The 27,976-nt window shown below is 39.0% G+C and overlaps 1 protein-coding gene across 1 annotated transcript; it reads left to right on the top strand.

Moving 5' to 3' along the window:
- Positions 1 to 7,505: 7,505 nt before the first annotated feature.
- Positions 7,506 to 24,214, top strand: urb1 (URB1 ribosome biogenesis homolog). The gene is made up of 39 exons (XM_084951118.1): positions 7,506 to 7,732; positions 7,853 to 7,992; positions 8,081 to 8,232; positions 8,322 to 8,451; positions 8,545 to 8,641; positions 8,714 to 8,799; positions 8,877 to 9,002; positions 9,117 to 9,247; positions 9,329 to 9,524; positions 9,606 to 9,743; positions 9,837 to 10,010; positions 10,090 to 10,216; positions 10,325 to 10,447; positions 10,543 to 10,655; positions 10,737 to 10,856; positions 11,211 to 11,327; positions 11,453 to 11,591; positions 11,680 to 11,838; positions 12,485 to 12,684; positions 12,762 to 12,980; positions 13,056 to 13,241; positions 13,339 to 14,179; positions 14,271 to 14,475; positions 14,565 to 14,751; positions 14,825 to 14,883; positions 14,969 to 15,153; positions 15,239 to 15,349; positions 15,432 to 15,495; positions 15,581 to 15,749; positions 16,891 to 16,993; positions 17,084 to 17,244; positions 17,328 to 17,439; positions 17,646 to 17,752; positions 17,985 to 18,128; positions 20,127 to 20,236; positions 20,367 to 20,573; positions 20,735 to 20,976; positions 21,550 to 22,128; positions 23,875 to 24,214. Exons 1-39 carry the CDS (start codon positions 7,606 to 7,608, stop codon positions 24,054 to 24,056), a joined length of 6,768 nt encoding a protein of 2,255 aa, XP_084807244.1. The 5' UTR covers positions 7,506 to 7,605; the 3' UTR covers positions 24,057 to 24,214.
- Positions 24,215 to 27,976: the final 3,762 nt, after the last annotated feature.

Raw genomic sequence — 27,976 nt, 5'->3', positions numbered from 1 at the left:
GACCTAGTTGGTCAGTGTTCCTTGTCTGATTGTTTGTAGTCTTGGTGGTTCTGCCTCATGTTTGCCTCGTTTCAGATGTAGTATTTTAGGCTTCTGATAGGCTTCTGGATTCCAGCTGAATAAAGTTTTTTTTTCATGTTTGTTTGCAGGGAAGTATTTGTCTGCAACTTTGCAAAAATGCTTCTCTGGTTACTTTCCTTAACATTTAGAAAAGCAAATATCCACCAAATATAAATATTTATGGCGTGATTGAAAATTATGTGCCAAAACCTTATGCTGGAATTTTATCTGACACTTTAATGATCTATAGTAATAAATGCATATGTTTGATATATAATATAAAACAAATTACTCTCTGGGGATATCAGTTTCTTTGTCACAGGGGGAAATCCTTGAACTCAAGCATTATATTTTGCCATGGGCAGGTTCAGCTGCCAAATGTAGGAATTTTACCTTAATTTTAGACTTTGAGAATGTCAGAAATAAAGTGACATCAAAGAGCAATAACACAGCTGCGACCATGTACAGTACATCCATTTTCAAAGGTCCGGGTAACTGGTCAGCTATAATCTATGACTTTAAATCATCCTGCAAACTGCAATAGCATGCAGCATAGCCTGCACTGTAAAATAAGATCATCTTGGGAAACATAATATATGCCTGACATGAGTTTAGGAACAATGCTAAACAGTAAAGCTATAGAAATCCATGGCACGCTCAAGAAGAGGAATGGACAAATGTACAAAGGTGGCATGGAGTAAATCTTATATTTAAACGGCCCATGGGAGGATACATCAGTATGCCATGTTTCAGCGTTAGTCATGCACAGATGTTTAAGAAGAGAGCTGCTATGTTACTGTCAAAGCCATATGTGCTTTGGTCTGTACAAACACTATAATCAGTAGCACTTTATAAAGCAGCTGCAGAGCCCACAACTAAAAATACACAGTCAAGGTTGCAAATCAGAATTTATACCAGTATAATCACTTTAATACTGAACGAAATGATTTTATAACCTCAGATATCGAAAATAACCACATCCTGTTTTTGCCCTTTGATGATTCGCTGAGGTTTTAAACCCAAATCGTGTTCACGAAGCTCAGGGAAACGTGTTATTCTCAAACTCATCAGTTCAGGAAACTACAGCCAAAGCCTACAGCCTTATAACGAATGGTAGCACTGTCACAACAGATAAACCAGGGGTGTGATCACAGTGGTATGAAAGAAGTGAGAGACAGCCCATATCTTCTGCATGTTGAGGAGTTAAGGTCATAGACCAGGTCCCAGCGAATAGTTACAATTGTGATGCTGTTTTCTTTAAATTAAGCTGAAAGTATATATATATATGTATATATAGTTTGTATAATTCCAGAATTATACAAACTTTGCCATTTAAAACTTACCACAAGCTATTATAAAAACTTGATCATATCATTAATGACATTTAACCTCAAGCCTGAAATTTTAATTAACACAGCAAGAAGGAACAACTCTAAAGTAATGTTTTTGTAAGCACGGCTTACATTCAAATGATAACTTTCCCTGTGATCTCTACTGTGCCAAAAGATTGATTAATAATTAAAATATCTTGTGCTCACAGAAAAAAACCTCTGAGAGATTTATTTCTATCAGGCAGAACTGTTATGGCACATCTACTTACTGATGTGCAAGAAACCCCTATTAACTCTCCTCAGGTACCTGCTCGCACTGTAATGCACTATTCTACTCCCTTAGAGCTGGAATAAGGATGTCCTTGAACATGAAGGCAGAATTTAACAAGGGTGAAACTTTGCACTGACATCTTCTGTTATTTGATGTGTTTAGGTAAAGGCAAGACTTTAACATTAAGCCACCTTTAAGACTAAGCAGGAGAACAGACCAATAGCAGAATAACAGCAAAAGCAATGCAGAAATTAAAAATAGGGGCCCATTTCAATTTGGGGCTAAAACAATTGCATATCAAGGGTACTGATAAATGCTGATGAGTCTTAAAAAGTAGTGATATACAGAAAACAGAAGGCAGTAAAAAAAACAAAAACTTTTTTACTTTGATGTTCAGGACAAAATAATTTCATTCATTAAAATGGAAGATAAAAGGGTCACCGTGAGGGTACTTTACTGAACTTTGCTTCAGTGAAAGATCAGGCACAGACAGAAGAGGGGAAAATAACAGTGTATAATATCTACCAAAGTGTTTTTCTAATCACCACAGGGAACCTCCAGGAGAGGAAGACTCTCTCCACACCAGCTCAGATCTGGTATTAACATTGTATCCGCTATATCCACTCTATGGATATCTTCATGTCCATCCAGCATTAACTTTACGTGCACGCACTGGAGTCTGGTGCATTATGCATAAGCCCTGACAGAAAGCTTCTTGCCTTAATATTGTCTCTCGTTAGATTTTGCAGTCTGTGTGAAAAGTTTGTTCAGATGAGTTTTCAAAAGCAATATCAAGTTTGGCAATATCACTGGTTTGAGCAATAATCTCAGTGATTAGCTCAGTTAAACATTGCCACAAAATATGAACATAAATATGAAAGATGAACACCAGCTTCCAAAGTCTAAAATCTCTGCAGAAATAAGCACAATTTGTGGGCTTCATTAGCTGGCACATTTACTATATAACAAGGCATCTTTTCTGCAGTAAAGTAGATATTCAATATTCATTTTTTCCAGCTTGTTTTCTACTTTACATCTTAAAAAATATAAGACTCTTGCATGTTTTCGTTTGGTCTTCTAAATATTTCTTTCCACAGCATTATCACAGTAAAAAGCCCAGTGCAACAGGTGCGGGGATGGGAGGTTATAGGTTATGAAGTGTGTCATGGTAAATGTAAAACTGCTTGAACAAGCACCACATTGAGGCAACATATTTATAGAACATATTTATAGGTGCTTATTATGTAAAATATATGAAAAAGATTCCAACATTCTTGCCTCTCTATCACCAGCAGGGTCAGAATATGTGATATTTAGTGGTTCACACTCACCCATTTGGAAAAAACAACATTTTTCCCAATGTTTTCTATAAGCTTTATGCACACAGCACTGTTTTCAATCAGCTTGCTGAATAGTGACAACCCACAAGCCGGTGGCATATCCCAAGGCACCAAACCCAATCTGGGTGCAGCACAGTCTAAATTTAATAGGACATCAGAAAGCATCCTGTTTCTCCCTGTGGTGAGTGACTCCAAGGAACAGAAACATCTGAACCTTACGTGAGATGCTCTCCACATCTGGCACCCGTCCTGATTGTTTCAGGGGTGTGGGCATGCACCAGCAGCTGCAGCCAACCACTCCCAGATGTTTCTGATAGGCTGAGTGTCTAGCTGTTTGTTAAGCGTGAGGTGATCTTTGATCCTTTAACAGCGTTGGCTGCAGTGTTATTGTGAGGAGGGCCCAAGAAGCTCTGCGAGGCACACAGCGGAAGTGCTGCAACCTCACAGAAAGGCCTGTGGTTCACTGTGGTGAAAACAGGCATGGTAAAGTGGCTTCAGCTGTGGAAAAGAGCTCTTTGGAAACCACCCAGTATCTCTATCCAGATCCAATTGTGCTACTGGCATCGTAATAGAGGAAATCAACACAAGTATAGTCTATAACCTTGGAGGAGTAAAGTAGTCTTTAAGTGAGCTTTTATGTGAAAGAAATGGAAATCTCTGAAACTTCATAATAAATCTTAAAACCCTACAAAACCATCTCTGATATTATTTTCAGCAAAGTTGTGCTTTGCTCAGTTTCTGCATGTTTTTTTCTATCACTACTGAGTGGTGCAACACATGGTGGCAAAAGACCAATATTGTAAATTACCCCCTTTTTCCTCTTTTAAGAAGGCGTCTGTCCTGACATGATCACACATGGCTAAAACATCCTGCTCTAACATCCCAAGGCTATAAAGGCCCAACTATCCCTGTCAAAGTCATGTCAGGCTTTGTACACCCACCATTTGGATTCACAGAGATAGTATTTTAGGAAACGGTGCACTCCAGGCCAAAAATTCAAAAATAAACAGAACATTTGTGGAGAGGGAAGCTGTGCCACTCCTGCTTCCTCCCTCCAGTATAGCCTGGTTCCACTATAAGAGCACTTTAGCAACAGATCTCAACAGAATGGAACAGCAAATTGTGCATCATACACCATCCCATGAGGTCCACATATGTACCCCTTTTGATGTAAAAAGCATCTGTATTTTCTTACTGTCATCATATTTTAAACTTTTTGTGAATATTAACACTGATATTCAACAAGAGCAAAAAGAAATGCAACACTTGGGATCAGTTTTAAGTTCTCTCTTCATTAGTGTCTGACGTAGATGCCCTTTTCCAAAGCCTCTCCATCAATGGACAGCAGTCCTGGTGGTAGTGGAGCAAAAACTAAGCACTACATGGTACTGTATGAATAATATTATCAAATTTTAGGTTGCTATCTATCAACAGTGTGCCATAATCCCGGAAAACTTATTAAAATATTTCTTTAAGCCACTTCAAACTTACAGGAAATAGAATTACTGCCAACAAAGGTTTGTTTTGACCCTAAAAAAAGTCTCAGCAACCACAAGATTTCTCATTTCCACAGGTTCCAGTATGTGACTGAGCAATGAGAAGGGGAAAAAATCCAAGAAAACACAAAGTGATTAAGATCATTTCCATGGAGGATACAATTAAAGATGTTTAGAGTTTATGTCATTATTCTGACATTTAATTTTAAAAATATTGTTTCTAACATCAACATTCTTTTTACTTTATAATGAGACATTCACCATTATGTGCTTCCTTACGAGTCCCTGCTGTAAATTAATGCAAACTTTATTTGCACATGAAAAAAAACAACATTTCAAAGACTCTTTTTGCCTGTGGAGGCCGGTGGGTTACCTTTATCTTGCTGCATAATTTATGCTCAGTGTGAAAAGTTTCAAAGTTCTTTTTTGATTTGTTTGATTGTTTTTTATTAATTTGTTTTTGTAAAACAGTGTCAGCAGAATACTTAGCTCATTTTTCATTTTAATTCTATTTGTATTACCTGTCACTATTTAATATGCTTGCTCAATTATTAAGGTTATGTTTTGATTTCTTTTGCAATGTCTTGAAGGCATTTGTTGACTTAACATTCTGTTCAGTCTGTAGCTCCAAAAAAGCTGACAATCACTTTTTTGACAAGTTGCATCAGCCTGTAAGTATTACTTTATACATAAAAAATAAATAAACAAATTATAAAAGAGAGGTTTGGTCGTGGTTTTGCGCAAGATGGAAGATGATCCAGCAACTTCTGGTGTTTCGTAAATACTGAAAATTAAATGCTGTTCAATTTGAGTTTAAAATAATGGGCCTGTTTCCTTGACTGAGGGCACAAGTAAGTAAGAGCTCTATAATTCAGTTTAAAAAAATAAACAGTGTGCTGTAACACGTCATATCACATTCATCACAAAGCATCTGTGCCATCTTTGTGGTGTCTCACTTGAGTACATCAGTGAGTTGGAATCAAATCAGCTGGAGTAACACTGCAGAAAATAACAGGCTGCAAGTCATTCTGCAAGTCATTATTCGGTGCAAAAAATTCAAATTCTTAAACCAGGCAAAGGTGACCCCTGTTGGCCATGCAATTGAATAAAAAATTAAGCTTAAATATATTCGTGGGAACACAAGTTACACAAGATGTTATGCTGAAATTCCAGTTTGTGAAATATTACTATCCCATTCAAATTCATTCCACAAAAAAATAATAGCTGTCTTTCTCAACAATCATCAAAAACAGATGTGTGGTTTTGGAAATGCAGACTAGTGTTGTAAAACATATCATGTGTGATGTATAATGCTGCCTGTGTTATGAGGATGTCAGATATTCTGAGAAAGAATTGAGCTCAACCACCAGATGAACTGCTGGATGTTCTCTTTGCAAATCAAGAAGAATAGACGCTGAACAAGAGGGGAAGGCTGCAAACCAAACACCATGTGACAAAATAGGATATTCAGACCACATAGCTCGTTTTAACCTATATCACTGGTTACTTATCACATCAAAGTCAGCTTTTAGATCTGTTTAGGCTGCGTCTGCAAAAGTTTGCTGAGAGAATAACTGAGAAAAGGCACCACTGTGGTTAAAAACCAGATACACTTTAAATAGGATACAAATCTAAGCCACAACTATGTCTGCATGGCTCAGCAAAATGTGTGTTTTCCCTAACTTATTATGCTTTAGTTAAATATAAAAAACTAGAATAAAGGCTGTTGGAAACTGTGTATCTTGCAGGGGATTTGCAGCATTTGCAAAGCCGGAGAGTTCTTGGACCCCACAAGTTTAAGCAGCAGGTAGAGCTAGTCTGCATGGGGATTTGCAAACATGCATAAATGAAAAGGATGTAAAACTCATACACAGCATGAGGGCCAATCCCTCATAGGTCTCTCTACTTCTTCTTTGTAGTCCAGACTACACAAATCTTTCATTTCAACTATTTGAATTCAACCTGCCCACTTTCATGACTGGATTTTGCATGCTAGCAATGCTATGTGTTGACAACCACAAACACATGTGGATGGTGGAATGTGCAAGCACTAAATGGAGCAGAAAAAAAGGGGTTTCTATCTTTCTGCCTATCTTGAGTTTGTGTTTCTTGTGCAATGACAAAATCTCATCCTGAATACACCCACTGTAGTCAGAACCATCCTGGAAGGATCTTTATATCACTGACAGTATGTCTATCTGTGTGTCTATATACTAATTTTGTCAACTACAGTGTAATAACTGTGCAAGACTCAGAAGCATTACTGGTGTGAAGTAGACATCCAAATAAGACCAAGTCTGAAAAATGGCTGTGGTCTAAGAACTATTGCTGGTGTGATCCCAGTGCAAGATGACATCTGGGGAGGGATTAATCATTGATTGGTGACAGGCTTCATTATTGTAACATTCAATAATTCAAGCTTGAGCAAAATTCTGCAGATCGGATTAAAACTTGTAGCCTGTAAGAAAATGTGAATTACATGATTAAATTGGTGCCTGGTGGTATGAAGAGTTTTCTAGCTTTCTTAAATTCTTTAATATTTAAGCACCCCCCTCTCCCTCGCTCTATGTATATATATATATATATATATATATATATATATATATATATATATATATATATATATATACATATGTGTGTGTGTGTGTGTGTGTGTGTGTGTGTGTGTGTGTGTGACTTAAGGCAAAAGTGAAAGAACTGGATCAAAAGTGTTGTAGACCGGTGCCCTCTTGAATATTAAAATCTTGAATATTAAAAAATATTTCTAAGAGAGTTTTCACACCTAGCCGTCAAGCTAAAGGCAGACAGTATAAACGAATAAGCTAACTGGTTTTCTTACATGTTTAAGGGATGTAAAATGTCGCAAATTTTATGAAATGTGCATGTGCTTTATGTAAAAGACGGAGGAGACAAAATACATTTTGTTTGAAGTAACTTAAATGATAATGCGGAACTGAATTTCAGTAGCGAACGTTTCTGGTCGGATGACAATTCCGTTGTACCGCGTTCTGTTTACAGAGCAACGTGGGTGCTGTGACAACACTCACATGGCAGGATAGTGCATAAAAAACTCACGTCAGTGGTAATTGTTGTTTGTATATAACAAAATGGGTAAAAAGCGGCGCAACGACGAGTCTGCTGAGTCAGACACTCCGCGGAAAAAAGAAACGATTCCGGAGTTCAATGGGACAGTTTTTAAAGCCATGCTGAAGGACCCGACCACAGCCATGAAGGGTGAGTGATAGTATGTACAAATCATCAGCTTGAAGTCATAATATTGTGTTATGCATTCAGTCAACTATGCATTGTTTTATCGGCATCCCGCCTTTGCCCCCCTCCTTTTTTCGTCTGCAGGACTGGAGAAGTTTATATCGACCGCTAAGAAGTTGCCACGGTCCGACCTGTACGATGTGGTTGAAGGTTATATTAAAATCTCAATGGAGTGTGCAGAGATCTTCAAATTGCTCGAAGGAGAAAAACACGTAGAGAGTGAGGTAAGCTTTAGTTTCTCAGCGGACGGCTCTGGCCCGGCTCACTCTTTCTGAGGTTTCTGAGTTAAACTCTGATCGTGTTTCTGTACAGATGATGCTGATTTTTGGGAGCCTGGAGGCGATCCTTCTAAGGACAGCCAGTGACCTCTCCCATTTCAACATGGTCGGCAATGCCATTGTGAAGAAGACCGTTTTCAGCTACATGAAACTCCTGCAGGGGTCTTTCCGTTCAGCAAACCACAGGTTGATTTGTGGATTTCAGTGGAGCACAATGACACTCAGTTTAAAATCATTCTGGCCTCAAAACCAATGTTGTTTCCCTTTGAACACAGGTTTATCCGCCAGTGTCTCGGTCTTCTGTGCGCCTTGGTCACCCAGGGTCCAGAAGCTGCCAGAGAGGTCTTAAGTCACCTTCACATTAACAAATTTCTGTCTGGATTGGCAAAGATGAAGGATAAGCAGGTGCGATGCAGTATTTGTCCACAGGGTTTATGATGTGCATCAGATAAGTTGTATTCTGTAGATAAATCTTTTCTGGATATTATAATTTTACAGGGTAGACCTGATGTCCGCCAGGCTTTTATCCAGTTTGTGCTCTCTTTCGTGGTGTCTGGTGATAACGCAACAGTCGGACAAATATTAGAAATCAAAGGTAATATTTAGATATAAATTATAATTTATGCAGTGGACTGTCTGTGAGTAACATGTTCATTTGGTGTGTTAGAACTCCTGCCAGTGATCCTGAATACAGGTCTGAAGGAGGACCGGATGTCCACAGTCAACCTGATTTTGTCCACATTGAAAACTAAAGTAAGTACTAGTCCAGGACATTTGAGATCAGATCATGGATTTAGTAATAAGATGTATTCCTTTCTGTCTTTCTTTAGGTTGTTCTAAACAAAGCCATCAGTAAAACACAGAAAGTACGTTTCTTCACACCTGCTGTGTTGGCCAGCATCGCGTCACTGTATAAATGGAATGGGATTGCAGATGCAACCGTGGATGATGACAGAGTAGGTCGTTTGTTGTTTTGCTGTTTTGTGTCAAAAGAAACAAAGATTGTGTCAGGTCAGTTTACTTTAACATGTCCAAGTAACATTTTTATTTAATTACATGATATTTTTAAGACGTCGGAAAACACTGAGCTTTCTGGGATGACAGTCATCCGGGAACTCGCTCACAGTTTCCTTCTTGATCTGTGTTGCTCCCGTAAGCATGGTATCAGCTTTCATGATGTCAGCTTTGGCACAGCTGGCAGGTAAGTCATTAACATTCCAATTTCACATTGTCCTTTTCTGAGAACTTCTCATGTGGATCACTGGATTTTACCTCTTTGCAGGCCTGGTAACATTGTTTTGCTCCAGTTTTTGGTGGGGCTGAAACAGGCGACTGAGGATGAACTGGTGGCAGATCTTGTGGTGAATGTGCTGAAAGCTACCCCCGATATTTTGTCCAGATACTTCAAGGAGACTCAGTATGCATATGCTCCGCGCCTCAAAACTACTTGGCAAGACAATGTGAAGCTTCTTAAAAAGGTAACTGTTGGTGGTAAAGGTGTTAAGATAATATCTTATCAGTTTTAGATGGTAATCGTCACCTTTGCATTTCTATATCAGATCTACGAGGCCCAGCCAGAGATTTCCACAGTCTTTCAAACTCAGGAGGTCATCCCTCTGCCTCGCCTGCTCTCCATGGTGATGGTGATATCTCTTCCTCCAGTCTGCAACAAGAGCTTCTTCACACAGGGCCTTATTGTAAGTGACTGAGCCTCATAAAATAAACTTATTACTGCAGTAAAGATTGAAAACTTTTTTTTTGGCTTAAATGTGTCTTCTCTGATTTGACAGCTTGCCAATACAGCAGCACACCTTACAACCCTGTCGGTGGTCAATTTCATCTTGAAAAGAGCCAGTAAGAACATAGAGTATCTTTTGGATAAGTCTGTGTGGTGCAGCTCAGACCTATACACTGCTGAGATGATGGAGGATTTAGTGCAGCAGTACAGGGAGATGCTCGGCAAGGTAGGTTCAGGAAAGTGCCTTAATAAAAGCAAATGATCCACCTTTAAAGGCTCGAATCATTGTTCATGCTCTGTTCCAGATTTTGCCTGACATGACAAGCATAATTGAAAAGTGGCAGTCACTTAGCAAGAAAGAAAAAGCTGGCTCTGAAGAAAAAAAGGATAAAAGCGAAGGGGATGCTAAACTGACTAAATGCAAAGTGCCTGGTAGTAGCATTCACAGTACATGATTATTGTTTATTCCAATTAATCCTATTTTTAAAAAAACCCAAAAAGATCTGAGTTGATTGTCTTGTGTGCTTTATTTTGGAACAGCTGAAGATACAGCTGAGGTCATTCTGCTAAAGGCTCTGATTCTTCAGGTCATATGCCTTTACCAGAAAGTGGTGCCGCATCTGGTTAGTCAGTGCAAATTTGACTTCAGCAAGCTTTTAAAGGGTAATGTTTTTGGCATTATTAAGCTCCAACTTTTGCTTTTTTAAAGCTTATTTTTTCCAATAAATGTCTTTTGACACTGTTTTTTATCTGTCCAGGCATTGTGTCAGAGAAAGGAATAAAGGATGAAGTCCCCCCAGTTTTGCAGCACCACGTACTGCAGTTGGCCTTGGATCTTCCCGCAAGCAAATTCTCCTGGTTCCGTATGCAGGTAAGAGGGTTAAATTCTCTGATTTATTTTTATTTTTGGTTTAAAACACATTTATTCTAAATAGTTTTTCTGTGTTTACAGGGTGCTGCAGATAAAGATTCATCATCTGGAGAGAAATCGGTATTTTACCTGCTTCTCAAGATGTTTGTGAGCAGCAGCAGCAGCCACCTGAAAGCCTCCACACAGATGCTTGTTCTAAAAGTAAGGAGCATTTTGCCTTTTCCTCTGTGCTTTCAGTCTGCATTATATGAGACATACTGTATATATTTAGATATTTGAATTAGTGCTTATTTATTCAAGATTGGTCCACTTGTGCATGTTATATTTTTATATACGAGGGCATCATTCCTGGAGGGATTACATGTATGTATGTTAGCAGATATTTATCTTTTGTAGGGTACAGTTCAATCCTCCATTGAATTTTTTTTAAGTTAATGAAATCAGAGCAGCTTAAGCTAAAGTCTTTTAAGGATTTTATTTTAAGGTTTATATTCGTGTGGACAAATTTCCTCCAGCAGTACTGCTAAAGCAATTGGTGTCCTTTGTTGTATTTAGGTACTAAAGGACACTGGTGTGTTCGAGCACACCTGGACTGAGCTTGAGCTCTGGCTTGAACAGCTGGCCAGACTAGAGCCAAACCAGCAAGAAACTGTTATTCAGTTCTTGGAGCGGGTAAGTCTTCCAGTTTTTTTTTTTCCCTACTTTTCTACATAGCCGTCATATTGGAGGTTGGAAAAAATAAAGGTTTTAATCCTTATGCCTGATAATAAACTCTTAAAATCTGCCTCTTGCTCTAGGTGTTGGTTAAACTGGTGTGCAGTTCCTATGAATACACAGATAAAGTGGCCAGCCTGGTCCAGGAAGCAGGTTATCTGCAAGCGAATCTGAGTAGCCAGGAGGGTGACACAGCCAGTGTCCCAGTTTCTCACATAGATGGTAAGGATTTAAATGTGGAATCAACGCTGTATTCTTCAGGGCTCAAGTATGTCTGTGAATGTTTATGCTTTTTATTTTTTCATCTCAGATGTCATAGACATGCTCGATATCATTATGGAGGCCAGTGATGGTGAGTTGGAGGAGTTCGGCCCAGCTGTAAGTGAAGATCTCATCATGCAAACCTTCCCCTTCAGTGCCCTGGTACCCGCTACCCTGGAGGCCCGAAACAAGCTGCCAGCAGATAGTGGTAAAGGACCTCCGCCTCACTTGTGACAAAGAGTGAAATCACAAATTTGCAAAAAAAAAAAAAAAAAAATGAAAGCATGAAATTTGTTATGCAGTATAAGAAGTACAACTTTAAATATAGGGCCAGATTTACTAAACGGGACAAAATTGTATGTGAGTGCAATCACAGGCACAGTCAGTCCATTTCAATATCAAGCTCAAAAAATACGACATTTTCTCCACATTAAATATTGCTGTAATTAGTACTAAACTGTGTGTCGCAAACTTTAGGAACTTAATTTGCTTGATTTAAATATTCTTTGCCTATATTTTGCACTTTGAGAAAGAATCTCCAACAAACACATTTGCAACAAAATCTCGAGATTTTGATTGCAAATGTGATGAGATTGAGATGGGAACAAGAGTTCCCATCTCAATCCCATCACATGTAGGTAATATTGGCAATCACTGCGCTCTCTTTGTAAATACATTGTGGGTTTTTGTTGTTGTTGTTTTTAATGCCAAAACCCAGTTTAGTGAATCTGGCCCATAGCCTGTAATTAATGTTTAAAAAGACATTTACCCATTCTGTTCATGGACACTTTGATTGAAAAGTAAATGTACTGTGATCTATGATGTCTGTAACCATCTGTCTTTGTGTCTCTTAGGGATGGTATATGAATACTTGGCTGCAGTGCTCTCAGATGTGCTGCACTGTCAGAGAGAGCCGCTCCCTCTCTGTCTGGCTCTGCTGCAGTACGATAAAGAGTTTGTCTCCTCTGAATGCTTTACCTCTCCTCATTCAGCCATTGTATGTTTTCATCAGTATTACTCCAAGTGGCTACCACAGCAGTGCCGTGAAGAATTGGTGGGTTTTTAGTGATACAACGAGATTGCCTAACCAGACATGGTTAGACATAAATAAACTCTTGTTTATTTTGTTAGTTCCAGTCTTCTGAATGCCATGCAAAAGGATTATCAGATCAAACATCATACACTGCACTGATGAAAGCTGCCTACATCCAAGGTCCAGACACTTTGCTTAAGGATACCTTTAGGAAAAGTGCAGAAGAAGCTCTAGCTTCCTTTTCTCTGGCAGAGTTTCCAGTTGCAATCAAGCAGATATTACTCTACATCAGATCAACTGTGGAAAACTTTGGAACGGTAGGTGCGCAAAACAAGCCCCGTCCTCCTCACATTGTTGAATATGTAAACAGTGCATCATTTCCCTCTTCACAGTTCTCTAAAGACGTAGGAGCTTCCGTGTTGAGGACCTTGATGGAAATACTCGAAAAGATGGTGATCAAGCTCCAAGGCTTTCAGGAGGCAAAAAACTCTGAACTAGCTGTAGAGAAATCCCAAGAAGGGTCAGACCTCTTTCTGGAACTTAACCAGTCCTCCACGGTTGAAGTTAATATTCAGCAGGTTAGAAAAATGATGCGTTTACTGTGTTTTTTCAGACTTTGCAATATTCTCCTTTTTTGGAGTGAAGGATTTTTTTAATGAAACTCTCTTTCTTTAGATCCTTCTTTCAGCTCTTGGCTCCATCTTCAAGCATCCATATCTGGAGCAGTGGTTTCTGGCTCTGGAGCTATCTGCCATGCCTCCTCACTCTCTAAACCCTGTCAGACTTAAGCACTTGTGTTCACTGATGACAGATAATATTCTGGTCCTCCTGAAGCTCTGTGCCCCTGTTCTTCAAGAACTAAATCATCTAGAGCTTCTGAGGAGTTACATGGGAGCTTTAGAAAGAGCTGCTCTCCAGGAATTGGTGGGGAAGGGCTCTAAACCGGCAAAGAAACACTCCAGAACTTTCCAGGGCCTCCTGTCTCTGCACAACTACATGGATTCCAGTAATTTGAGGGAAGTTGTCTCCAAGTTGCTTCTCCTCCCACACAACAGCCTCATCTCCCCCAGTAGCAGTAAGGGGGCAAATTTTGAGCTCAGCATTTACGGTCAGGCAGCTCTACAGATCCTCACAGAGTGTAAATATACGGCCTCCCAGGACCATGGCACATTTCTGACACAGGCGCACCTCTTTGGTCTGGGCACTCTGCTGCTGTCCTGTTCCAAGCCTGCACTGGAGGCATTTTTGCTCCAGTTTCTATCCAGTGAGCCAAGCAGTGCAAAGCTCCTCCACACAGATGTGCTGTTGCACTGTCTCCAAAGACCACTCTCAGACTCCTTGGCTATCAGCTCTCTCCTGCTGCAGAACTGCTCCACTCACCGGCTCCGGTTTGAGATGTGGTGTCTTGAACCTGAAAACATGGAGAAGCTTTCTGACCAATCGGAAGCCTTCCTTCCACTGATTAATATGTACTTACGTGTGGCAAGCAGAGAGGACCCAGCCAGACCCAAAGATGGTACGTACTGAAACAAATAATTGTTACTGTTTTATCTCGTATTGCTATAGATATACTAATTGAGATATGCTTGGTTGCTGTTGTTTCATAGTGCAAAAAGACATTTTGAAAGCCTTGAAGCAAGTGTTACTCGCCAAGTTCTCCCAGTGTGTTCTGGGAAACCTGACAGAGGAGTCCGGAGCCCAGCTTACAGAAACTCTAGGCAGTTTGATAAAGCTCTCTGCAAACATCAAGGACATTAGGGATTTGATCAACAGTCTTCCCAGTGCTCTTCAAAATGTGGACAGTTTTGAAAGGTGAAATTTATAGTCGCACTACAAAACTACAAAAAAGAAATAAACGATCCTGTCAAAACTTATTTGATGAATATTCTTTGCTCTTTCAGATGGCAACTAGTAGATGTTATCAGTGACAAGCTGGCTGATTGCCCAGAAGAACAGGAAAAATGGAGGAAGTCTGTCGCCACTGCAGCTATCAAGTGTCTCATTGCCTCTTACAGTCACTCGAGAGATCAGGCTACTTCCCCATTAGAGCAGGAGCACAGCATCTTAAAAAGACTACAGCGAGTCCTAGTGGGTTTACTTCACGCATACATTTTGTAAGTTTTAAACTTTTTGCATTTCCTAACTTACTTTCTTTATACAGATATCCAAAGAAGACATCACTGCATCTGAGTGGAACAATTTTGTCAAAAATGGACTAAAGTAAGTTATCTATTTAAATCCATTTTGCTATTTAATGTTTCATAACTTTTGCTGACTGACTGTAAAATATTCTTAAATCTTTCAGATATCGCTACAGAGATCACCACTTCCTGAACACTCTGAGCAGCCTGTTGGAAGTGATGTATTGTGGCACTGAGGTTCAAAAGGACCTGATACCTTTACCCACTCTTTACACAATGATCTCCAGCCATTCTCTGTTCCTGCCCACCATGCTGGACTCTGAAGAGTCTAACAGCTGCCAGATTAAAGGTACAATGCAATAAAGATTTTTTTTTTTTTTAAAGATTCCAAATCACAATTTAATCACAAATACACACATTTGTTGTCATTTTAGAAGAGTTGGTATTCCTCCTACTCTGTCTGGTGAAGAAAAGCCCGAGTGTCTGCAACATCAATCATTTTGTTGTACTTTTGGGAGCATACGGAGCTACGCTGAGTACTTCAGGTAAAACAAGAAAATCTGTTTTCTTTTTTCTTTTTTTGTGTTTTTATTGTCTTATCCTCTTATATCTTCTTCTGTTTTGCAGATCAAAAATTGTTGCTGCTTCTTCAGGAATATGAAAGAAACCAAGTCAGCCTGCTGAAGTTCCAGTAGGTTGAATTCATCTTTTTATGTTCTAAATGCTAGAAGTGTGCTTGTTTAATACAAAAACTCAGTGTGAGTTTTCAACTGCAGGTCATTGTTGTGGGGCCCAACAGCAGTGGAGCACCACAAGACCAGTAAAAGCCTGGGAGCTTCTCTGTGGAAGCAGACCAGCTCAGATGACCTGTTGGCTCTCCTCAAACCTGACAAGATGTTGCAAACTATTGCACACTTTCCACAGCAGCGCAAAATCATCCCGCAGGTTAATGTTTAACATCATATTTACTTTTCAGATTTACACCGATCAGGCATAATGTCATGACCCCTGACTTGTGAAGTGAATAACACTTATTTTGTGTTTATCATGCCGTATGTTAGTGGGTGGGATCAATGAGGGAACAAGTGAACATTTTGTCCTCAGAGTTGATTTGGTGGAAGGAGGAAAAATGGGCATTTGAGGATTTTAGCAAGGGCCAAATTCTGATATCTTGATGACTGAGTCAGAGAACCTAAAAACTGGAAGACTTTTGTGGTTTTCCTGCTCTGCAGTGGTCAGTATTCATCAAAGGTCCAAGGATGGAACAGTGATAAAACAACGACAGAGTCATGATGGTCCCTGTTCTCATTCCAGTAGATAAACGTCTATAGGTCAAACTGCTGAAAAAGTTCATGCTGGTTCTGATAGAAAGGTGTCAGAATGCCCAGTTTATCATAGATTGGTGTGTATTGGGCTGCACAGCTGCAGACCAGTCAAAGTGCCCACGTTGACCCCTGCATGCTGTCGGGGGCACCAACAATGGGCACATGAGCATCACAACTGGACCTCGGATTGCTAGCTACATCACTTACCTGGGGAACACCTAGCACCAGGATGCATTATGGAAAAAAGGCAACCCAGCGGAGGCAGCCTGATGCTTTGGGAAATCTTTATCTGGGAAACCCTGGGTCCTGCCATCCATTTAGATGTTATTTTGACACGTAGCACCTACCTAAGCATTGTTCCAGACCATGTACAGTTTTTCATGGAAAAAGGGCTCTTTCAGAAAGATAATGCACCACAAATGCTTTGGTTCAGGAGTAGTTTGAGGAGCACAACAACAAGATTGAAACTTGAATTGTCCTCTGAATTCTCCAGATCTCAATCCAATCAAGCATCTGTAGGATGTGCTGGGCAAACTAGTCGGATTCATGGGGCCCCGCCTTGCAACTTACAGGGCTTAAATGATCTGTTGCTAACATGGACTCCACCAGATTCTTCAGGGGTCTAGTGGAGTCCATGCCCAGACGGGTCAGGGCTGCGCTGGCAGCAAAAGATAAGGTTATGCCTGATCGGTGTCCATTAGTGGTAAATGACACACTGCATTATATGTTTGTGTAATGTACATGTTCTTACCCTCTCTCAGGAAAGCATGGAGCCTCTCTACAATAATAATAAAGTGAAAGATCTTGGGAATTTGTATGATCCGTGTTTCCTGTTGCCTCTGTTCAGCGCCATATTGCGGCCAGGTATCATATTTCACTGGTTGTCGTCACTCAGTATAATTAGTTTAAATTATCACTTCTTATATCTGTTGCATATTTCCTCCTATTTGACAGAATGTGTTATTGACTGCCTGAAGTTTGTATCCAGCCACGCTCTTGGAGTAACTGTAATGGCCCTGAGTAGCTATGATCCAAAGGTGAGGGCGGCAGCGTACCACGTGCTTAGCTGCTTCTACCAACATCTGGAGGGTGCTCAGTTCAGAGAAAAGAGACAGGTAAAATATTAGAGAAATCTTATGTGTGTGTGTATAAATGTTGTGTGTTTGGAAACACTGACGGGCTTGTTTTTGTCTCACAGCTGCTCTACTTGATGGACATGGTAAAAAATGGAATTCAGCAACAGAATCAAAGACTCCCATTTGTCATGACCACTTACATCACCAAAGTGGCTCAGCAGATGCTCAAACCTGGTGTGTAACCCTGAAAACTTGAATATCTTTCTGCTGACATAACCCTTATTATTTACTGAGAGATGCTTTTTAGGTTGAAAGTAGGTTTTAGGCTAATCTATCCTGAATAAGAATCACAGTCATGGTTTGCACTTGTTTTTCTATCTACCTTTTCCTGTAATAACAAAAGAATCCTTGACCTTCACATGTTTGTTCACTTTTCCCAGAGGACCACATGTATGTGGTGCTGAACAGATTTCTGCTATCCCACCAGAGTTTGGACTTCAGAAGAGTCCCTGAGTTTTTTAAGCTTTTCTACAGCTTTGACTTGGAGGTAAAGAAACTGGTGAAAACACTGTTTTTGTATTCTGGGGCCGTCTGGTATTAAACATGATTGGTGACGCTTCCTTGAACTTAAATGACTGTCCAAATAAACTCCTCTTGAATGAGCAACCTTTATCGGTTTGTTTGCTTAGCTCAGGCCTTTTTTTAGACTGTTATCCGTTTTTGTGAAGGGTTGAAAGACGTGGGAGTCGTGACTGTTTGTGTTTTCTTTCTTTCTGCAGCACAAGGTGGAACGTGAGTGGATTCTAAGCGTGCTGGAGCAAGGGATGAAAGATGGACACTGCTATGACCTGTGCAACCAGCAAGGCATCTTTCAGATCCTTTTAGGCTTCAGCAGCAGCCCTCTGTGTGATGGACACTTCCAGGTACACGCTTGTCTGTCTGTAGTTGTGTCACCATTTTTTCTAGTTGAGTTTTGAAGAAATCTTCATTTTAGATCAAGACAATATGTCCTAAAACAGTTAAATCTAAAGGAAGATTGAGCCTTTCAAACTTTTGTATTACTATTGGGTGATATATTGACATTTTCAGACCAACCAGGGCCTTTATGGTTTGTTTTGTCTCACTAATCTCTCTCCTGACAGCATTTTTATATCTGTGATTGTTCAAGGTTTGGCATGACAGTGAGCTTGTCTTTTTTGCTGATTTATGTGAATATGCTCTCACTGATACAGTTTCCTCCAAGGGCTTAGATTTGTGTCAAAATATTTACCATGCTATCAATTTCTTTCTAAGCAAGACTTGATGTCTATGTTCTTAAATTCAACCCCTACAGCAACCGGTTTCACACGTGTATAAGTGCATAATATGATTCTAATTAATTGGTTCTTGGTTGAAAACCATTTCAGACGACTCATGGTACACTGCTACCTCATTAGTCAACTCATCTATGTGCATTAGACACAGATTGATAACATTTCAAATGTTTCCACATTACCACATCGTTCAAACAGTAATTTATCCATCTGTTTGCCCGCTATGTTCTAGATGTCAAATATATTCCTGTGTCTTTAGGACATGTGCTTTCTCCTTGAATCTATTTTATAGTTACTTCTGTAACAGAAGGTTTATGGATGTACTAAAGGAGGATATGTACAGGATTGGTGTGATAGAGGAGGATGCTAAGAATATGGTGAGATCGGGGGCAAATGAGCTGCTGTGATTTCAGTCATTTCTAGCAAACTGTGAAAATCTGACCCCTTTGCTGCCAGCTTTGGGGGAGTTCACTATTCAGGTGGATCTCTGGGGCCAACTTAATGCAGTTGCTTTTGCCTCTCTGCACACCCAGCAACTTATTTTGTGTGATGAGAAGGAAAGAAAACATCATGCTGTACCCGGTGGATTCAGGAAACTGTTGTTTTTGGGGCTCGAAAAGATTAGAAAATTAGTTTGCATGCAGAACAAAAGTTATTATAGTTAACTACGGCTAAACTTAAAATCTAAAACTGGAAATGAAAACAAATTATAGTTTACTAAAGTAAAAATAAAAACCAGATTGTTTAAAAAACAAAAACTACTGAAATAATCTTTTTGAACTTGGAAAACTAAAATAAAAATATAGAAGAAATATCCTTAGTTTTAGTATTAATGTTAGTTTGGCACAATTTGTTATTTACTTAATATAATTAAGTTGTCTGATGAGCCCTTGATCAATTTTTGTGACTGTGGATGTGTGACTGTGTGTTAGCTGCTTTCAAAAAGTTGTTTTTATTGTAATAGCGATACTAAATGCTACCATTAGCATATAACTGCTGTGATATTAATAAAGAAAAGGACTTAAACTAACGCTGAAACTGATACAATTGATAAAAATTAAAGTAAAACTAAACATTTTCAAATAATAAAAATACTAGCGGTTACCAGTGCTACCCCTCAGCCTCCTAGTAGATGCACCTATTGTATGAATATGAAAATCCTAGGTGACTTTCTTCTTGAGTTAACGCATTCACAGAATTTTCAGAAAACTTGACCTCTGAACTTGAGGTCGAGGACTAAAAGCTAACCTGAAACAAGCAAACCCACTCTGGAAACCTATTGAAGCTAAAATGAATAATAAAAAAAAAAAAAAAACAAGATAAAAACTCATTAGAAAATAGAAAAACTATAACAACTCTGTGCAGAATGGACTACACATTACTCAGCTATTACTGCGTATAATGAAAAACACCAATAATAAGATAGTTATTCATTACACTAGTAGGTTATAGAGCCAAATCCTTCACATAATGAAGAAAGAGATCAGAAAGTACCACCGTAAAGTTCTGAAAACGAACACATTATTGAGGATAAGGTGCGTGATTCTCTGAAATGTACACAAACAGGAAAAATAAGAATATCATGTACATGTATTTCTCACTTTTTAGGCACAGATCATCAGGGTGTTGTGTCAGGCTGCTCATGTGACCAAAGCGGCGCATAACCTCACCAAGACCTCTGGGCTCCTAACCTGGATAATGCAAATAGTTGAAAAAAGGTGAGCCTTAAATTAAGGTTTGCTGTTAAATTTTGGTTCTTTATTTTGATATTTTAATTTTATTTTGATATTTTAATGATGATTTTCATCAGTTACATATTTGTTACATATGTCTGTTTTTAATTGACAGGAATCTGGATTGGCAGCTGCTGTGCGCCATCATCGATCTGTTTCATGTGCTGTGGTTTACGGCCCTCGGGCAGAAGGAGAAGCAGGTGGATGAAGCAAAGACCTCCTTATCTGCTGAGGAGAAACCTCAGAGCTTTGTGAAATGTCTTCCTCCGCCACTCATCAGTGAATTCTTATGTGTGGCGTCAACTATCATGAGACATCTCGGGTAACGTGTCTCATCCATCATTCAGGGCTGTTAGAAAGTCCACACCTCGGGCACTTTACCCAAAACTTTTATTCACACATGCAGTGATGAAACCTAAGATGTCCAGTAAATGTTAACTGTCTTTTGATGAAAGATGTCATTGTTTCATCTCCTTCTGACAGGTTGGGTTTGAAGGCTGCTCAGCTCAGCTTGTTTCTACAGACTCTTTGCTCTGTGCTGAAGCATCGTGCGACTGCTCTCCATGTAAGCAAACAGGCAGACCGGCTCACGCTCCACCCACAGCCTCTGTCCTGCACCGAAGCCCTCGCTCTGCTTCACTGCTGGGCCTCCTCGTCCCACAATACAGAACTTCTTACCCAAATACAAGCCTTGTCAGAAAAGCACAAAGTGAAGGAGGTGATGGGTGAGTGCTTTTAACAAATTCTAACATACAGAGAATCTTGTACAGTTGCCACGGTAGTCTTTGATGGACATCCTCCAAGCCCATAATGGAAAAGGAGATACTGATCATTTTTCAACCCTAAAAAAGCCTTATTTAAACAGCTAATTAAAAAAAACTACCAGTTGAAACTTAACAGCATGAACATGATAAACATATATGAGGTGTTTGAATGAAACTAACTGGCATTAAAATGTGGTATGACCCACTTTGTACCCATGTTTGCAGTTGTGATTAAGATACTTTGTAATATCTTTACTTTGTGTAGCTTTGATAACTACTTACTCTAAGTGCTATCTCTAAATAGTAGATACTTCATATTTGATATTTATATGGTTTCATGAATGTGCCTGATTTGCAGCCAAACTCAGAAACTTGGCCTTAGAGTTAAAAGCAAATGCAAAGGAACGGCTGACGAAAGAACAGCAATAAAAATCAGGCTTAACAAGTGTCATGTTTATAAAGAAGTGGAAAATTTAGAGTTTTGTTATATTGCATTGTCACATTGTATATCGTTTTGTCCATATTCCTCTTTAGGGATGAGAAAGGATAAGGCCCGAGTTAAGAGCTTCCTTTCCCACGTCTATATGCGAAGAGAAAAGTTGGCAGAAGACACAGAGACCGAAAATGAAGATAAGAGTCTTCTGACAGAGTGTAAACTTTACCTCACCAATATCTTTGTTCACTGGGAGCCTGCTTTCCAACTCTCTGAACCACAGCCAGCTCTGCCAACAGACAAGCTGGATCCCAGCTGGCTGGCCAGGATTACTGCGCACCTGGTTACAAAGTGGTCCCTGAGGTGCTTGGTGGAGGACTCGTATGATGAAAACAGGGCAAAAGAATTCTTGCTCTGGCTTGAAAAGGCTGTGATCAAGCACACAAAAATTGTGGATGTTGTGCTGCTTGATCTTGGCTTGAAAGCGGACCTCCTTCGGCTCTATCATCAGGCCTTTGAAGCTCACTGTCACTCCAGCATTTCAGCAAGAGCAGAAACCTTACAGCTTTTCACCAAGATTATGATCTCCTTGCTAGAGATCCAAGGCAACCTTCCAGAGCTGCATCAGGCAGTTGTCTCTGCTTGCATCCTAGAGGCCACACATGATCAGACTAGACTTGGTAAGAGCCTGCTACTTTTTCCAAACCCTCATTCTGTAATTGTAACTGATGAGTTATCTCAGTTAAACAAGTGGGATGTAGTGTTAACATATATAGTATGAAAGGATTTAAAATTGAGATTATTGTCGCGGTCCCTAGATGTCACAATGCTGCTGCTGCTGCAGGAAACTTACATTAACAAACATAATTACTTACAAAAGATGAACACAAAGATGGAAGCCCTGACAAAAGCATACTGCTTTTACACTTTTGGTAATTACCAGAATCGTTTATTTTGTCATTTTTAATCTGCCAGTATGCAAAATATCTTTAATTGAAATTATATTTTTAGGACTTAAATACAATTATTGTTATTAGCCATGGCTTTTCAAAATTACTGGTTTATAAAAGGGAAGGAACAATAGTAAAGCACATTTTAATTTTTTTATCAAGATGATAAATTAGAGTTGCTTACTTGCATTCCAGAAGAGAAAAATTAGTTTTACTGGTTAAATGATTAATTTCTGACTCCTCAGAGAAGCTCAAATGTGGGAATAAAAATGTTTGAAATTCCTCACTCGTGCTCGAAACGGTGAAATGTTGAGAACTCGCTGAAAAGGAAAAAGTTTGCACTTCGTGGTGCTGCATGGTCTTTGAGACAAACAGGGCAATACTGGGCAATTATTCTCACAGTGAGGTCAAGCATGCCCTGAAGTCAACTGCTGAACTGGTAGTTACGAAAAGGCCCAGAGGAAGAAAAGGAAGCAGAAAATGAAAACTTACAGAAGTGGATGTGAATCAACTTAAGATTTTAAGTACTAGAGACAGAAGGAAGACCAGTGTTGATCTTCAAGTAGAGATAAATGCTTCTAGATCAGTCTGAGAAGGTCTCCACAATTACCTCCACAATTTATTCAGACAACTGAATAAAGAAGACTTAAAAGGACGAATAGCTGCTGGTATAAAAACATTATTGGGGCCTGTAAACATCCAGAAACATCTCGGATTTGCCAAAGAGCACAGATGGTAGACTGTAGATAACTGGAAAGAGGTACTTTGGAGGGACGAATCTAAGTTTAAACTCTTGCACAGAAACTGTTTGGCTCATATACCAACAGGACAATGACCCCAAGCATACTTGAAAGCTGTGCAGAAACTATTTGACTAAGAAAAAGGAATTTAGACTGATGGACTGACCAAGTCAAAGTCCAGACTTGAATCCTTCAGAGATAGTTTGCACAAACAAAGTCTTTGAGAACAGCTGGAAACTATTAACTTAGTAACAAAAGAGATTGCAATGCCAGCAAGAATGACAACTCCTGTTAGGACCAAAGGATTTTGCCTAATAAATGGCATAATATTTAGTTTTAAACACGTTTTAGAGATTTCTTAAATATTCTTTTCTTTTTTTTTTTTTGACAGGTGGTCTAAGAAATGGTTGAATATTCTATATTTGGTGTTTTTTAACAAAATGAAGTTATGAATTCAACTGTATATTCCCTACATTGATTAGATACTCTGTATTTGCCACATTTGTCAAAGCATGAACTAAAAAAAGAAAGCCTACAGTTATAATATATGTTGTCAAACATATTTTTATCTTGATGTAGAATCCATCGTACGTAAAAATATACATTTAAATATAGAAGGAAATAGTAAATACATGTTTACATTTTCTTTTTCAGTATCTTTAAAGTCCCAAAGTGACAATAAGTTTTAATAGGTTGTTTTGTAAATGAGTTTGATGTCTTGTTTTCTTGTTTCCAGAAGCAGGGTTGTCTCTGCTGTCACTGTACATCCATGAGGTGTGGAGTGGAGCCACATCGGCTGATCTCTTCCTGTCTCATGTCAGTTTGGTGACCGGAGCCAAGTGCAAGAAAGTGAAATCATCCCAGAAGAAAGCAGACATAAGAGCCATCTGTAATGACATCATCACCATGAAGAGTTGAATATATAAATTATATCTGAACACTTAATGTGTTCTTTAAAATAGACCAAATGAGACTTCACATACTTCTGTTCAGCTGCATTTATTTCCTGTAAATAGACTTAAAATATTTTGTAAACTTTTGTAAAACTGTCTTGTCATAAAATGTTGATTTACAAATCTGTTGTTAATTTGAATGTTATTTTAAACTCATTAACCTCAAGTGTGCGTGCGTGCGTGCGTGCGTGCGCGCGCGTGTGTGTGTGTCTTCAATCACCGTTTTTTATTTTGAAATTTGCTGCTTTATTATTCATTTTCAGTCCAGTCCTTGTACCTGATATTTTTATAGGAATATCTTTTGTTAAGCCACCTAATTCTGACCTATGAATCATTCAAGTATAAAGAAAATTCACTTAATGATAAACTAGTGTTGTCTAAACATAACAAACAACTTGACAAAAGACTAATTTTAAATTGTATCTTTAAAAATAATTGGTACTTCTGGTTTTGTGTGTATTAATTGTCCTTATATTGGGAAGTCACAAAGAAGGAAGAGCATGTGGATGGAAGCATAACTTATGTTAAGCTATGCTATGTTTGCAGGTGGAATTCTTGACATTGTTTCCTTTAGTATAAAACTAAAGACATATGTATCAAAATAAGACATCTAAGATTTTTGTTCATATTTTTATGTAGAGTACTGTTCCAAAGTCTTGGGCTCTTCATATTTTGCTTGCAAGGAACCAGAAATCTAGTAATTTTTAGTCCTGTTCATGCAAAACTGGGGGGGGGAAACAACAAATGACGTGACACAGGACCTGTGAGATGCATTTAAACCTTCAGTTTTGTTCATCTACTGCTCACCAAGACCTTTAGAAATAGTCTCAGTGGAAGGGTTGCTGGCAAGAAGCCATTCTTAATGAAGGAAAATGAAGTGAAAAGGCTGAGGTGTGACAAGTTACACAAGAACTGTCCTGAAAATCAGTGGCAAAAGGTCTTATGGTGTGATAAATCCAAATGTAAAATTTTTCATTCAAACCATTGTGGAAATGTACGGAGGAGGTACAACAGTGAGTGTCTATAGCCTTTTTTTTTTTTTTAAATGGAGGCTCTGTCGTGGTTTGGGACTGCCTTTCAGTCTGTGGTATTTGACATCTTGTCATTAACACAGTAAAGTACTTATAGAGTTTGATTGGCAACAACTTCATTTTTCAGCATGACAATGATCCCAAAACACTGAAAAAACACAATGAAAGTTGTGGATTGATTTGGACCTCAATGAAGAGCTTTAAATGTTCTTCAAGAAGCTTGGAGAACCATTCCTGAAGAATTCTTAAAGAAACTACAAAAAGTCAGTCATACAAAAGGTGACTTTAAAACTTGTTAGAACTATACAAAGTCTGTTTTGGCTTGTATACCGTATGTCCCTGTATGTTTACATGTTCCCATTTACCTAGTAAAATGCAAAGAAATGAGAGGTGGCTCAGAACTTTTCCAAAGTACTGTATGTACAAATTTTGAGCAGAAAGTTTTGGGACTAAAATGAAAATGGAAGGAGCAAAGCTGCCTAATATACTCTCGCTGTCCTTGCTCTTATGTACACACACACACACACACACTGTGGTTTAAAGCTCAAAGCAGCTGTTACGTAACATTTTTTTAATGGTTAAGGAAGCCTTGAACTTTGCAGTGATCTTGCGAGATGTTAGGAATGATGGTCACTTCTTCTCATTTTAAATTTCATTAGTGCTGCTGCACCTTATCATCACATTTTGAATTTGAGTCCATCGCCTCCGTTTTTCACTATGCTCTCATAAAGATCGAGTCTCTAGTGAATTAGTTGACGTGTGATTCCTGCAAAGACAACAAGACAATTTTAAGTATGAGCAGCCCTTTAGGGATTACGCATATTGAAACGCATATACATGTTTCAGTTAGAAAACGCACTTTAAAGGCAATTGACCTTTACACTTACTTTGGTAGGTTTCCACTGCGAGACAGTAGATTCAAAGTGAGAAAAAGACATGCCACAAAGGTAATGACGACTACCCAAAATATTATAACAACGGAATCTGGAAGGAGAATAGAAAATGTGTTATCTTCGTGTAATAAAAGCAAGACAGAACAATTATGTAAAGCGTTAAAATAAACAACTTACATTTATAGTACTTTAACTTTCTCTCATCCACAATCACGGGATCCAGGTAATCATAATAGTATTCATATATAATCCCGCTGGTAGAGTTCTCCATTCCAGCCATCTGAGAGGGAACGTGTTACTGTCTCATTCACAAAAATCAGCTAAAGAAAATAATAGCCATTTACTGCTATTTCTACCATGAATCGTCTTAGAGGAATATCCGTGAAATCCTCACCCGCGTGTGTGTTTAGCGATTCAAGTCCAGCTGTTTCTTCTGTCAGTATACTCGTTTTGTATTTTAAAGGCTGGATGCAGTTTGCAGGTTTGGTCACAAGGGGGCAACATAAAGCCATAAAGCCATTCAAGAAATGCGGCGTTCTGGTTCTACGCTCGATGTTTTTAAGTTCCACGCACTTTATATTTTACCTATAAATGTAATTGCTATAAGAGATTTTGTGGATTTTATTCTTCAGACAAGTTTTGATATAATAGAAGAACTTCCTGTTCCATCGTTTGGGGGGGGGGGGGGGGGGGGGGGCAGGGAAGGGCGGGGCGTGGGGCACCAGCAGGAAGGGACGTTACAGCATCATGAGTCACTTTACGATATCCGACATTTTAGTTTCAGGCATGAAGCCAGCTGCATTGAATTTGTAACAGCAGCCTCCTCTTTAAACAAACCAGTCCCTTCTTATCAAATCGTGCACTTTTCTGTCGTTGGTTTAATTCAATTCTAACGTCTCGTTATCGAATAGGTGCCATCAAGGAAAGGCATATAGTCGTAAATCCAGAACTCGTCATAAGACTGTAAGAATTAGCAAGACGCTTGATGAGATAAATCGAAAAGCAAAAGAAAATTCCCTAAAAGAAAAAAATAGCTCCACGGTGTCTTTTATTTCACACAACATCGATACGGTATTAACCAAAATAAAATGTGTCTCGCTCATTTCAGCCGCTTAACTCCATGTCATCAGCGCCGCCTGCTGTGCTTCGTGCTGAATTACAAACAAATTCTTGATTGGCTCTGGTCTTTATAAAATCATTGGAAATTAAAAAAAAAAAAAAAAAATCAGTATACTAGATGCTATTTTTAACAGTGTGCTAATAAGTACATATAATTCCATCTTTATTTTAGTTATGTTAAAAAATAGGAGCAGACATGCTGAAATATGTAGAGTACACAGGGACTTAAAGAACCCAGCTCTAATAAGTCGCGCTGAACTTATGACACTGGAAATTGTTTGATTGTGGACAGTTGTTCTCGTCTATAAAGGGCACTAGGTATTTATACTGACAGTTTTGGGCACATGGTCGTCATTCCAAAGGTTTGCCCATAAACTGCGACTTATCTAAAGCCGGGCCAAAAGTGCATTACCCCTAGGGTTGCCAACTCCCTGAAAAATAAATATGGGACACCTCATGGCCAGGGCTGGGCGACCCGATAGTCTTCACCCTTCCCAGTGTGGGGAATTTTTTAGCTCTTTTTTTGTGTGTGCAATTATTTTTTTCACCATTTGACAAAGTGCGTCCCTTTTCAGCTCAATACTTTTGTTTCTAAATACGGAACGATTCCGTTTTTCAAGGGACGGTTGGCAACCCTAATTACCCCACAAGACAGGTTGTGGGAATTTCACCTGTTACAGTTGTCACTTCTCATCGTATACTGTGGATTAAGTCATAAAGTCCCTATGAACAGTTTAACTCAGAACAATACTCATTTTGCCTTTGCATGATAGGTCCGAAAATCAGTTAATTTTAGTAAAATGCTTCCAAAAGTCATCCAAACGATTTTTGTAGAAAAATAC

This window comes from Perissodus microlepis, chromosome 14, assembly GCF_051167445.1.
Source record: "Perissodus microlepis isolate ML-2025 ecotype Zambia chromosome 14, ASM5116744v1, whole genome shotgun sequence".
Lineage (NCBI taxonomy): Eukaryota > Metazoa > Chordata > Actinopteri > Cichliformes > Cichlidae > Perissodus > Perissodus microlepis.
The sequence above is the reverse complement of the archived record's forward strand: the minus strand, read 5'-3'. Positions and strand labels throughout refer to the sequence as shown.

Excerpts from the sequence above, each read along its gene's own strand:
- urb1 (XM_084951118.1), top strand. The coding sequence starts at position 7,606 with ATGGGTAAAAAGCGGCGCAACGACGAGTCTGCTGAGTCAGACACTCCG. Across the intron at positions 13,242-13,338 it reads TTGAAGTTAATATTCAGCAG|ATCCTTCTTTCAGCTCTTGG; the intron begins GTTAGAAAAATG and ends CTCTTTCTTTAG. Across the intron at positions 18,129-20,126 it reads TGTGTGATGGACACTTCCAG|GCACAGATCATCAGGGTGTT; the intron begins GTACACGCTTGT and ends CTCACTTTTTAG.